We start from the raw sequence: 14,649 nt of genomic DNA on the forward strand, positions 1-14,649 counted from the left end.
TCACCACTTACACCGGGTCCTCTTTCTCTTCGCTTCTCCTCCATCACCTGCGAATCCCTCATCCGGTTAATGAGCACATCATCACGATCCGAACACAGACTTTGGACCAATTCTTTTACTTCCTCCTTTATCTCTTTCTTATCCTCTCTCCGTCGCTTCTTAATTTCGCTCACCCCTTCTTCCACTTCTTCTAATTTCTGCTTCACCTCTTTTATTTCTCGGTGCGTCTCCTCAAGCTCGTCCTCTAAGGCCACCTTGACCGTTTCTATGTGCGTCCTCACCTGCCGGTCCTTCGTCTCCATTACCTCTACCACCTTGTTCATTTTCCTCGTCAGGTCCTCATGTACCGTCTGACACTCTTTTTTAATTACCCCAACGTCCTTTTTCATCTCCTTCTGTGTCGATTTTAAACCCTCTATTACCGCTGTGTTCTTCTTTACCTGGTCCCCCAACTCCTTTTGTCCCACTGTCAGTTGTTCTACTCCCAGCGTCAACTCCTCTATACCACCTTGCAATTTTACAGTCCCCTTTCTCACCTCCTTCTCCATACACTCCTTACAGTGCCTCACCTCCTCGCGCACTCTTCCGACCTCCTCACTCACACCTCTTCTGATCTCCTCTCCCATCACTTGCATCTCCTGCCCAGATGCCACCCTCATCTGCTCCATTTCCTCCCTGTGAGCATCCAATTTAGTTTCTACCCCCATTCTGACCCCCTCTATCTGCTGCCCCATTTGTTTAACTTCCCTTTCCGCTTGGTCCCTCATGTCCCTCAATTTGCCTTCCATACTATTTTCTAACCCCTCTAACCCCTTATTCATCCCTTCCATTTGATTCTCTTGAGCGGCCATTCTGTTTTCTACCCCCGTTAACCCCTCCTGTATTTCCCCTAATCTATTGTCTAATCCCTCTATTCTACTCCCTAACCCTCCGATCTGGTTTCCCATGTCATCCCTTAAACCCCGATCTGGTTTCCCATGTCATCCCTCAATTTCTCGCTATTGGACCCCATCCTTTGTTCTAACCGTTCCCCCATTTCTCCCATTTTGCCCCCCATTCTGCCCCCCAATCACTCACTATCAGCCCTCATTTGCTCACTCTGAGCATCCATCCGGTTCCCCATTACCCCCATCATTCTGCTTTCCATTTCTTCGCTATTCTTGTCCATAAGGGCCTTCATTTGTATAAAAAAAAGGTTCACATCCACCAACGGCGCTGCTGCGGTCGCGGGCGCGGTCGCCGCAGCCATGTGCGAGGCGCCATTTTGCGCGCCCGTAACCTCGTGCGCGAGGACGCCATTTTGCGAACCTGCCGCCCTCACTGCTTCGCTCTCCTCATGTCCCTCAATTTGGTCCTGGATCGACCCTGCCTCACTCTCCTCTACCGGAACCCAGCCGTCTTGATCTGCCATAGCGCGACTTTCAAAATTCGGGGTTTTTTTTGTAAAACAAAATCAAATTTCGATGACTTTATAATTTTGACCAAATTTTTTTTCTAGATGTTTAAAAAAAATTTGGTTCGGGCCTCAAATCCCACTCCTGACACCAATTGTTACGGATCGCGGTTAGATGTTATTTCGACCGAGCGGTGGTGTATTACCGCGACCTAACAGTTATTCCCCGACTAGACCCCGATTCCACCCAGACGTTGACCAAATCGCGCTATGCTAAATCAATGATGGAAAGGACACAACGACTGGGATAGATGAAACGACGCCAGGGGTACAGTTCTCAAGACCTCCGGAGGAGGATATAATTACAGTGGTGGAGAAAAGGGGTAGATTACAAGGTAGTGAGGTAAAGGCACAGAAGAGATAGGCACTTAATTACAGTCTTATCTTAGCCCAGACAGACCACAGACAAACGGATCAAGGCTGACTTACACAGGGATTGATGGCAGGGAAGGACAGGTAGTTCGATAGCACAAGGTGCACCTTGGCTCGGGGACAGGATCAAGCACGGTCCAAGAGATGCAGGGAGGCCTCACAGCGCTCGGAGGGTAGGTCTTGCTTGCTCCAAGCTCAGCGCGAGGTATTGGGAGGTCCTAAACTTCCTAACGGTGCCATACAATCGCATTCTGGTGCAACAAAGGGTCAGAATTAATGGAAACGAGTCCTTAACTGACATAGACTAAGAATAACTAGCAAGATGCCCTATAGTTGTCTTACATGAGATGCGGTGAACCTGGGCACGACATTTAATGGGGGAAATAGGGGGAGGTCGGGTCTACAGTGTTGTTTACAGAAAATGGGACTAGGGAATGGGGGATTGGGGATAGTTGGGAAGTATTGAGGAAATAGGGGAATATTTACAAGCGGATATGGATGGATGCAAATCCCATATCTGCAACAATATATATATATATATATATATATATATATATATATATATATATATATATATATATATATATATATATATATATATATATATACAGTGGAACCTTGACTTACGAGTGCCCCAATTTACGAGTTTTTCGAGATACGAGCCGTCGCTCGGGCGGTTTATTGCTTTGAGATGCGAGCCGAGATCTGAGTTACGAGCTTTCGCCACCCGGTCACGTGGTTATCTTGCCGTGCAAGTACAGTATCTCTGTCATATAGCGCTGCATTTTTGTTTTCGCATGTTGGTTATTTTGAGTTTACGCCACCAGGTGGGTTCTGGTCACGTGGTTATCTTGCCATGCAAGTACAGTATCTCTGTCGTATAGCGCTGCATTTTTGTTTTCGCATGTTGGTTATTTTGAGTTTACGCCGCCAGGTGGGTTCCGGTCACGTGGTTATCTTGCTGTGCACGTACAGTATCTCTGTCGTATAGCGCTGCATTTTTGTTTTCGCATGTTGGTTATTTTGAGTTTACGCCGCCAGGTGGGTTCCGGTCACGTGGTTATCTTGCCGTGCACGTACAGTATCTCTGTCGTATAGCGCTGCATTTTTGTTTTCGCATTTTGGTTATTTTGGAAAATTTCATGTTCATGTCGAACATTTCATGTTCATGTTCATGTTTTCATGTTCATGCCATGCCAGGCCACAACTTGTTCAGAGTGCCGGCGATAGCTCGCCTTCTCTTTGTGGAAAACACGGTGAGATCCTTAACATCCAACAACTAATGGGACGCAAACGGGGCGCCCAGTTTAGCGGTACACACATTGATGAATCACCCTGCCTGTGATTCACCCATGACAGGTTGTAGCTGGGTTGGGATTCAAACCCAGGCTGGACAGTTTAGACTTTAGAGTCAAGTGTGCGTACCTCCAGTCCAGGCCATCCTGCCAACTTGTATGCTGCATACAGGTGAAATATAAAGCGCGAGATATTTATATATATACTGTATATTTTTTAAAAAATTGGTGTGGTTTTTGGCGGGCTGGAACGGATTAATAGCATTTCAATGCATTTTAATGGGGAAATTTGATTTGAGAAACGAGCAATTTGAGTTACGAGCTCGGTCACAGAACGAATTAAACTCGTAAGTCAAGGTTCCACTGTATATATATATATATATATATATATATATATATGTATGTATATATATATATGTATGTATATATATATATGTATGTATATATATATATGTATGTATATATATATATGTATGTATATATATATATGTATGTATATATATATATGTATGTATATATATATATGTATGTATATATATATATGTATGTATATATATATATGTATGTATATATATATATGTATGTATGTATATATATGTATGTATGTATATATATGTATGTATGTATATATATATATGTATGTATATATATATATGTATGTATATATATATATGTATGTATATATATATATGTATATATATATATATATGTATATATATATATATATATATATATATATATATATATATACATACATGTATATGTATTCTTTATATCAAATATCATTATATTATTTTGCTGAAGGAAGTATGATGAGTAGAAAGTTTACCACTTCTTTAATGGCAGAGCTAGTGTTTTATTTTGGGTGTGCGGAGCAGCACCCGAGGAGACCTAGCCCATCCGTTTTAGATCCAGTGACCACCCAGCTTCAAATTATAAATTTGTATACTAAATCCACAACAAATCATCAACAACCAGTGCTGAATCCTCCAGGCTACCATCCATTTGATGGATGGTATACACATTCATGTGTCGCCCTGCGTATAAAACACAATGATGAAAGTTTATAGCTGGGCATAGATTCAGACGCGAATACCTTTGGGCTATCCTGCGATCCCATCGTTAGTAGACAGTATTTTGCATTTCGCAGACATTATTCGATGCAAGGAAGGCAACTGTCCATACTGATAACAAGGTTATGGGTGTTCTCACCAATAGGTGAGGTCACTTCTGTCACCTAGCACCTTAAGGGAGGACACTGTAGTTAGCCACAACCACCTCAAGATGATCGATATGTTCATGTCATTTGAAATAATCGTAATGTCATTCATGGATTGCAATGTGAATAGCTTTATAGTGAATCACAGTTTAAGTTTGTACACTTTCCACGTCATTTCAGGTGCAGCCAAAAGCATTACAATTACCTGAGCCTACCGACAACATCGGTGATCATCGCCTTCTACAATGAAGCTTGGTCAACACTGCTCCGCACTGTACATAGTGTCCTTGAAACGTCGCCTGATGTGCTGCTTACAGAGATCATCTTGGTGGACGATTTCAGCGATAAAGGTCCCATGAGGATTTTGAACATCTGCAATCACACCTCATATAGCTTTGATTGTTGGGGGTGAAGCCATGATTAGATACTATCATCAGGAATGAAACGGTTCCGATGGCATGTGGATTCTGAATGTTATTGCATTGTTGTAGGTGTCAATGAGTTTGTAACAGTTTTGTTTTTTTTGTCCTTGGACATAAGTTTGTTTTGTACCAAAGAAAAATTGTCCGTTTGGCTACACTCTCGAGGATCACCATGTGGTGTATCCAGTCCAAAGATTGGTGACAATCATGATAAATCTGTGATACATTTTTTTTCTGTTTTAATTCCACACTGACATTTATTATATTTACTTGAACATTACCCATAGGGTAAAAGCATCACCCCTCCATCACATATATATATATATATATATATATATATATATACACACACACACACACACACACGCACACACACGCACGCACGCGTACACGTACAGGAATTGTTACGGGGTCCTCCCCTATCCCCTGGTCTCGGTAAACCTCCGAACCTCGAGAGGGTCCCCGGCAGAAAGATATGTTATCCTTGGTTGAAATTAACCAATAATGAAACCACACCAAGGGTTATGAACAAACAATATATTAAAAGCACAGAAAAAGCACCATACAACAAAGGGGGCAATCAACCCTGCAATCCAATCTTAAGATGGTACCCTAGCTCAGACTCACGGCACCCCCAGGGACTGAAGCAGAGCCCTTCTCAATGTCTCTAGAACACAACAGTGCTCCCGGCGAAGAGGCGATGGCGATGAGGCGGGTAAGGAGATGTAGGTAAGGCGGAGACCATCACGTGGTCCCAACCAACCCCAATTGGCGGTGGAAAGAGGAATCCCAAAGACGCTATCCAAACGTGCACATACACCGTGCAGTCGCGAACCGCACCGTATTCTTCAAAGGCCGCTGTCGCGCACACACATCCTCGGCAAACCACCGGAGGGTGGGACCAGCGGACGCGACTAACCAAGGGTCCGCGAACGACGCGCGAGGTCCCAGAAATGGCGGTGGGTTCTTCCTCGGGCCGCAGCTGCGAGAATCTCTCACCTGTACCTGGCTTCGCAGGCTTTTCCCCGACACCAGCGATATCAACAATCGCACAAGATTCCTTTCCAAGACTCAAAGTTCCCTCTCCATGGACGTTCGACCACGCTGGGTGCGGAGCTGTTACCAAACGCTTCGTTTCACCTCTGCCTCACGCGCTCTTCTTCCTCGCTCCACCTCTTCCGGTGCCCTATCCGATTTCCGGCATCATTTTTGTCATGAGCGCTTTTAAACCTTTTAACAACAATAACTCTTACTTAGAACCAACAATAATAATAATACCAACAATAATTAGGGCCGAATCCATAACACTTCCCCCCCTCAAGAAAGAAAGTTTGAACACAGCGAAAACTTTCTTTGTCGGCAAATTCTTGAAACCAACACAAGTAATCAATGTTTCCCCAAAAATAAAGCAACAAAACTTCGAACAACTTCGAGATTTCCAGAGTTAATTCACTCTGGACAAAGCATCAGCAACGACCTTGTCCCTGCCCTTTACATGTTCAATTTCCAAGTTACCCCTGCAAAGCCAAACTCCATCTCATCACCCTCTGATTTTTACTTTTAGTTTCTTTTGAATGAAGGTTAAGGGGTTGATCAAAAATCCCAAGTCAAGCAAATCAGATCTCGCGAGATCACGGCGAGGTCACGTCTTTTCGAAGCTGTTCCATGCGCTCACGCTTTCGAAGCTAAGTGATATTTCTCAATTGTGTTTTTGTCAAGACTGTATCTATCTTTCGGTGTCTGTACCTATAGCGTATCTTTTTGGAAAATTTTCGGTGCTAATTTTTCGTACATGTATACACAATCGTCGGTTAATGCGTATCGAGTATTCTGCGGCCTAGTACTCGTAGGCTTCGGCTGCCGTACCGTCTCCGACCTTGTGGTTTTGTTTTTCTCTCAGCGATTCGTCGAATGCGCTGAAATTATTTTCGTTCTCTGTTTCGTCCCAGTCGTTCACCCCATACCTCCTTGTTTAATATCTCTACTCACAAAAAAAAAAAAAAAACCCCAAAAAAAATATTTCCTTCCCAGGTCTTATTCGTTTATTTGTTGTTCTTTTTGTTCGTTCGTTCTTCGTTCGCGATCACGCGATCACGTGGTTAGAAATGTATAATCTCTCCCCTGAACAACTATTTTCTCTCATATATTATAACACCCTTTTCTTCTTTTCCTACAAAAGGATGCTTTCGTCTTGCTCACCAAATCTATTCATTCCAAAAAATATATATAATACCATCTCTTACAGTTCCTCCTTTCTACATTCCCTAAACTATCCAGAACTCCACCCCTCCTCCAGTGTCCTCAAACGTATTTTTGACTCGAAGGTCTCAAACTCATTTTGCAAAAAATGTTCGTTTCCCATGAATCGTACACTTTTCAAAATCCAATCTCACCCCTCCCCTCCAAATCCTCCCCATCACCAATCCCTTTCAAATCTCCCCCCTTGCCCCTTCCCTCCCCTCCCTCCTAAACTCCCCCCACACCCCTCCCCTCTGAGACTCTCCCTCGCTCCTCCCCTCCTAGACTCCCCTCTCACCCCTCCTCCTCAAAGCATCCTCCCTGCTTCTTCTCCCTTCCAACTTTCACCTTCATCTCCCCCAACCTTCTGCCTCGCTCTTCCCCCTCCTCAAATAACACCTCACTGTGCCTCACCCAATCTCCATCAAACCTTTTGTCCGCCCCATTCTTCCCTTTCTCCAAGCTATTCTGAAATCTCTGAAATCTCTGACACACCTTCAACAGCTCTCCCTACCTCTTCCTCCTCTTCCACATCTTACCCTACCCCTCCCCCACCCTGTTCTGGACCCGATGCTCCCCCTTCCTCTTCATTAACGGTATGGACCTCAAACATCCGGGGCCTTCGCTCAAACTTGACTGACCTCTCCATACAGGTTGCTTCTGACAAACCAGATGTGATCTGCTTAACAGAAACTTTCCTCCTTCATGATGTCTCTGATGCCTTGGTATCTCTCCCAGGTTACTCCCTCCTCCGGTATGATAGACCTGAGCCTCGTCCTGGAGGTGGGGTTGCTATCTTTATAAAAAACTCTCTTCCTCACTCGCCCTCCACTGCCCTCTCTCCACCTCACCCCCAGGAATACCTTTGGCTATGGCTTCCCCTTCGCTCCCACCTTTTGTTCATATGTGTGTTGTACCGTCCACCAAACAGCGATGACTCCATCTACATCTCACTGTCTGATAATATGGACCAACTTCTATCTACCCATCCCAACTCTCTCTTCCTCATATGTGGTGATTTCAGTTGTCACCATGCCAGTTGGCTGGGTGTGGGTACCTCTCTCACCAGCCATGGCTCTTCAGCAAAGGACTTCTGCGACTCACTGGGACTGACACAATCTGTCAATTTCCCGACCCGGATCTCAGTCAACGGAGCATCTTCTCTTCTGGATTTGGTATGATAAACTTCCCTGAAAATGTCTGCTGCTCTTCTTCTGCTCCAATCGGCTCATCTGATCATGTGCTTGTCAAAGTGGACATCTCTCTGACCATTCTCAGAGAGCCTCCTCAGCGTCGACGAGTCTGGCATTTCACTCAGGCCAACTGGCACGGTCTTCAAGCAGCCATCAATCATTTGGACTGGTCTCCCATCTCTACCGCCTCTGACATCAACTCATCGTGGGATTTATTTCAAAGTAAATTGCTCTCTCTGATGCACAGATTTATCCCATCTCGTCTTCAGTTGTCATACCCTTCCTCCCGTCCATGGTACACGGAATCTTGTGGTGAGGCTGTTGCCCTGAAACAACTTGCTTTCCTCTCCTGGAAAGCAAATCCAACGGAAGGAAATCTCATTTCCTTTCACAAAGCCCGAAACAAGTGTGTGTCCACCCTCAGGAGAGCCAGGAAACAATAACTCACCGTTCTCAAGACCGAACTCTCTTATCTGTCTCCCTCTTCCAAATCCTGGTGGCGCCTGGTCAAATCTGTTTCTGGTGTTTGTTCCCCCTCCATCCCCTCCCTCACCTCAAACGGCTTAACGGCTGACTCCGCACGTGAAAAAGCTGAATGCCTCAACTCTGTGTTTGCCTCTAAATCTTGTGTCCCAAACCCATCCCTCTCTGTACCCACCGTACCCAGTCGTACCCAGCTGCTCCTGGACTCTGTGTCCTTTCCTCCTGACAAGGTGGAAAAGTTTCTGTCAACCCTCGACTCTGATTCTGCAACTGGTCCTGACGGCATCAGCCCACGGGTCCTAAAATCATGTTCTTCTGCTCTTTCACTCCCTCTTTCTGTTCTCTTCACCCTCTCTTTTGCTCAAGGTCATCTGCCATCTGCTTGGAAATCAGCCAACATCACCGCTTTGCACAAAAAAGGTGCAAAAACAGATCCCAGCAACTACAGACCAATCAGCCTTCTCCCAATTATCAGCAAAGTCATGGAATCCATCATTGCTTCAGATATGAAATCTTTCCTCTTCTCCAATGGCTTGATCTCTGATCATCAATTTGGTTTCAGACCTGGTCACTCTACTCTGGACATGCTGCTTCTGCTTTCTCAACAATGGATGGAGGTCCTCAACGCCAAACAGGAAATTAGAGCTGTCTCCCTTGACATTTCACATGCCTTCGATACGGTCTGGCACCCTGCTCTGCTCACCAAACCCTCCTCCTTTGGTATCCATGGAAATCTCCACGCATGCCTGGCGGACTTCCTCTCTGGTCATAGTCAACGTGTGGCCCTGATTGGGTTTCTCTCATCTCCTCTTCCTGTCCAGGCTGGAGTTCCCCAAGGCAGTGTTCTGGGCCCTGTGCTTTTTCTGGTCTTCATCAATGATCTCTCTGACTCTCTTGAAAATCCTCTCTATCTCTTTGCTGATGACTCTACTCTCTGTCGCTCCATTCTTCATCCCTCAGATCGGCAGTCTGCAGCCTCCTCACTCTCTGCAGACCTGGACAAAATCACAGACTGGGCAAACAAGTGGAACATGTCTTTCAATCCTGACAAATCTCACACTCTTAAGATGTCTCTCCGAAAAGACCGACTGGACAACCCTCCCATCCACTTTCTGAATAATCCTTTCCAAGAAGTTCTGTCACTCAAGCTTTTGGGTCTCACTATCTGCCATGATCTTTCCTGGGAAAACCACATTTCAAATCTGGCCTCCAAAGCCAGTCGCCGACTGGGCATCCTCCGTTGTGCGAAGTCCTTCCTTGGCACACCTGAGCTCCTCACCACATACAAGGCTTTCATCCGCAGCTCAATGGAATACTGCTCTCCCCTCTGGGCTGGTGCTCCTGCCTCACACCTAGCTCGTCTTCACGCTGTTGAAACCAAAGCGTTCAGAATCATTGGAATCTCCCGTGATGAAGCTAACTCCAAGGGCCTCTCACTCACTCACCGCAGGCAGGTTGGTGGTCTTTCCGTCTTCTACCGACTCCTCTCTGGCCTTGCCCCCCCCCCCCCCAGCTCTCTCTGGGCTCTGTCCCGCAAATATTTGTACAGGTCGCACGAGATCTGCCTGCAACCCTCTTATGGTTAAACTGCCAAAATCAAGACTCTCTGCTCACCTTCACTCCTTCAAACCTCTTTTCTCCCACCTCTGGAACAAACTCCCTCACTCTCTTCAATCCCACTGCACCCTCCAGGTCTTTAAAACAGCTGTTCACCACCATCTCTTATCCTCCCCCATCCAAAACCTTGATCTTTTCTACCCCCGCTAATTTCGGTCCCCTTGGGTTTTATACCTCTCCCCCTCGCCCTCCCCCTCCCACACCTCCTGCCCCCAAGCCCTCTCCCTCCCACACTTCTCCCTGCTCTCAAATGTTGTGGTTTTGTGCTTCCCCTTCTCTCCCCATCTTGTCTTCCGCTCCCTCTTTTTGTGTGTTTTGTTTGTCTGGTTGATTTGTTTGTGAAATAAATGTTAGTTCTTTCACGAGCCTCGATTCAGTATACAAAAAAAAAAAAAAAAAATCTATAGCACTTTTTCTGGGAGGCTGAGCTGAGGGCCAGGTTCCATGGTGGTTGGGTGGTGAGGCCTGGACCTATTCACTACCTGGATGCCTTTAGGATAGTGGAGTTCAGGGTTAGTCTGTGTAGGAAAGTTCACTACATGGACGCCTGTAGTTCACGACCACTACCAAGGAAAGTTCACTACCAAGCTCCCCTGTTCATGGTTAATCCATGCAGGAATCTTGGCTCGGCTGCTCCGCAGCATTCAGTGCTTCCACTCTTTCTAACTTTCCTAACAATCATGGTTGGACCACTTGTCACTGTAGTCACATGAATGGCGGTCTCCTTCTCGGCCACTGCTCTGATAATCCTTCCTTCGGGAGCTGCCATAACTCTGGAAGCCTCCATAATAATATCGATTGCGGCCACCACCACTACTACTCCGTGGTCCTCCTCTGTAGCCCCCTCGACCCCTAGGAAATGCCTTCCCTACTGTGATGGTCCGACCATCCAACTCGTTGCTATTCAGATCCTTTTCTGCAACTCTGGCGTCCTTTGAGTTTTCAAACGTGACAAAGCCAAACCCTCTTGACTTTTGTGTCTCCCTGTCTTTTATCAGCAGCACTTCCAAAAGCGGTCCATATTTGCTGAAGGCAGACTCCAGAACCTGTTCCTTTGTTTTGAAGTTCAGTCCCCCTACAAAGAGCTTGCCAATATTGCCTCCATCCCTGACGTGCGTGTGCTGACACTTAGTTTCAGGGTATTTCCTCTTCTCTTCAGGGCGCTTCCTACTAGGCTTTTCCACAAACATCGGGTTACCAGAAACTTGGCCACCGGCCAAATCATTCCCGACAACAAAAGATACTCCTTCTACAGGAAGAGTGGCTTGTAAACCGACGGTGACCGGGCCTGACACCAAATCGGACTCCAAATCGGACTCCAAATCGGACTCCAAATGGATGACATGAAGTGGAGCACTAACACAGCCACCAATCCCCTGTAAACGAACACTATCCCCAGTTGCCGTCTCCTCGGACCATGGCAAGATGCCTTCAAGCATTAAAGATTGATGTGCTCCTGTGTCCCTCAATATCCGAACAGGTCTCCGGTTAGTCGAGGCTCCATCCAGTGACACAAACCCCTCTGAAATAAATGGTTGGTAACCCTTTTGAGGGCAATTTCTCACAATGGCCATTGCATTTGGAGTCGTACTAGTCAAACTCCGCTCCTGATTTTCCTTTCCCAGAGCATAACAGTTGGACATCAAGTGTCCAGGTTTATGGCAAAAAGTGCAAGTAGGCCCGCAGGAGAACCTCGTGGTCTGCCAAGGCATGGGGGCGGCGGTCTGCTTCGAGCCCCCCGGACGATAGGTCTGTCTTGGAACCGCAGTCTTCTGATTTCTAGAAGTCGTGGTGTCAGAGTGGTCCTCATTTTCATCTCGAGGCCACCCCCATGGATTTTCATTCTCCGCCCCTGATGTACCATAGCTTCCCTGGCTAGGTCTGGGCGAGAAGTTCGGTTTGTGGAACCCCATCCTGTGTGTTAAGGCATAGTCATCTGCCATGGTTGCTGCCTCATACAGCTTTGGTACTTTCCTTTCCTCCAGATGAACTTTAATGTCCTCGTGGACACACTGTTGGAATTCCTCCACCAGGATCAATTGTCGCAATAGTTCGAAGTCTTTCCCAACTCCTTTTGAATCACACCACCTATCAAACATGGTTTCTTTCAATCTGGCAAACTCCACATGGGTCTCACTCTCCCTCCTCCTGGCATTCCGGGATTTTTGCCGGTAAGCTTCCGGGACCAATTCATAGGCTTTGAGAATGTGTTTCTTCAATACCTCGTAATCTGCACATTGGTCAATCGGTAAAGCCGAATAAATCTCTTGAGCTTTACCCACCAGAACACTTTGCCACTAGTATGGACCAGTACTCCTCAGGCCAGTTTAGCAGTCGAGCCACTTTCTCAAAGTGTGGAAAAAACTTGGCTACCTCCTTTTCATTGAAGGGTGGAACCAGCCTCACATGTCTGCCAACATCCCAGGTGTTCTGACTAGGTGTCGAACCATTCGGCATGGATGGTACCTCTCCCCGTTCTTTCATTACATCCAGCTCCTTGAGTCTAATTTCCTGCTGAAGGTCCATTTCACGATCCCTTAACTCCCTTTCGGCTTTTCTCTCCTCTGTTTTTTTTCTTCCTCTAACCTCTCCTGGAGTTCTCTTTCAACTCTCCTTTCCTCTGCTTTCTTCTCTTCTAACCTTTCCTGGAGTTCTCGTCCACTCTCCTTTCCTCTGCTTGTTTCTCTTCTCTTCTCTCTTCTGCTTTCTTTTACTCTGCTTATAATCTTTCCTGGAGTTCTCGTTCTTCGGCTTTTAATCTTTCCTGGAGTTCTCGTTCCTCTGCTTTTAATATTTCCTGGAGTTCTCGTTCCACTCTCCTTTCCTCTGCTTTTTTGTCTTCTAACCTTTCCTGGAGGTCTCTTTCCTGTTCTGCTCTTTCCTTTTCTGCTTTTCTTTCCTCTGCTTTTTCCCTTTCCTGGAGTTCTCTTTCCTCTTCTGCTCTTTCCCTTTCCTGGCTCTGTAATTGCATCTCCAGTTTCCGGAGCTCCACATTTTCTTGTTCTTCTGGTAACCAATCCCAGACTACCTCTACCCATGTTCCTAATCCCACCATAGATTGTATCACCACTGTCTGCATCTCTGCCTCTTTTTTTTTTTTTTTTTTTTTTTTGGGGATACTGAATCGAGGCTCGTGAAAGAGCTAACATTTACTTCACAAACAAATCAACCAGACAAACAAAATAAATAAAAAGAGGGAGCGGAAGACAAGATTGGGAGAGAAGGGGAAGCACACAAACACAACATTTGAGAGCAGGGAGATGTGTGGAAGGGAGAGGGCTTGGGGGGAGGAGGCGTGGGAAGGGGAGGGAGAAGTATAAAGCACAAGGACACCAAGGACTTCCAGGACAGAAGTTGGTATTTCAAAAAAGTGGAATTGGGGTGAAATTTGCGGGGGTAGAAAAGATCAAGGTTTTGGATGGGGGAAGATAAGAGATTGTGGTGAACAGCTGTTTTAAAGACCTGGAGAGTGGAGTGGGATTGAAGAGAGTGAGGGAGTTTGTTCCAGAGGTGGGAGAAAAGAGGTTTGAAGGAGTGAAGGTGAGCAGAGAGTCTTGATTTTGGCAGTTTAACCATAAGAGGGTTGCAGGCAGATCTCGTGCGACCTGTACAAATATTTGCGGGACAGAGCCCAGAGAGAGCTGGGGGGGGGGGGGGGCAAGGCCAGAGAGGAGTCGGTAGAAGACGGAAAGACCACCAACCTGCCTGCGGTGAGTGAGTGAGAGGCCCTTGGAGTTAGCTTCATCACGGGAGATTCCAATGATTCTGAACGCTTTGGTTTCAACAGCGTGAAGACGAGCTAGGTGTGAGGCAGGAGCACCAGCCCAGAGGGGAGAGCAGTATTCCATTGAGCTGCGGATGAAAGCCTTGTATGTGGTGAGGAGCTCAGGTGTGCCAAGGAAGGACTTCGCACAACGGAGGATGCCCAGTCGGCGACTGGCTTTGGAGGCCAGATTTGAAATGTGGTTTTCCCAGGAAAGATCATGGCAGATAGTGAGACCCAAAAGCTTGAGTGACAGAACTTCTTGGAAAGGATTATTCAGAAAGTGGATGGGAGGGTTGTCCAGTCGGTCTTTTCGGAGAGACATCTTAAGAGTGTGAGATTTGTCAGGATTGAAAGACATGTTCCACTTGTTTGCCCAGTCTGTGATTTTGTCCAGGTCTGCAGAGAGTGAGGAGGCTGCAGACTGCCGATCTGAGGGATGAAGAATGGAGCGACAGAGAGTAGAGTCATCAGCAAAGAGATAGAGAGGATTTTCAAGAGAGTCAGAGAGATCATTGATGAAGACCAGAAAAAGCACAGGGCCCAGAACACTGCCTTGGGGAACTCCAGCCTGGACAGGAAGAGGAGATGAGA

The 14,649-nt window shown here is 46.3% G+C and overlaps 1 protein-coding gene across 2 annotated transcripts in view; it reads left to right on the top strand.

Moving 5' to 3' along the window:
* Positions 1-14,649, top strand: part of LOC137430320 (polypeptide N-acetylgalactosaminyltransferase 12) — a 170,070-nt gene that overhangs the window by 44,945 nt on the left and 110,476 nt on the right. For both annotated transcript variants that reach the window (XM_068121104.2, XM_068121105.2), the window contains exon 3: positions 4,520-4,689. In XM_068121104.2, the coding sequence (XP_067977205.2) occupies positions 4,520-4,689 (170 nt within the window). The remainder of the gene's footprint in view (positions 1-4,519; positions 4,690-14,649) is intronic.

This window comes from Myxine glutinosa, chromosome 6 (genome assembly GCF_964187855.1).
Source record: "Myxine glutinosa chromosome 6, kmMyxGlut1.1, whole genome shotgun sequence".
In the NCBI taxonomy this organism is placed as follows: Eukaryota; Metazoa; Chordata; class Myxini; order Myxiniformes; family Myxinidae; genus Myxine; species Myxine glutinosa.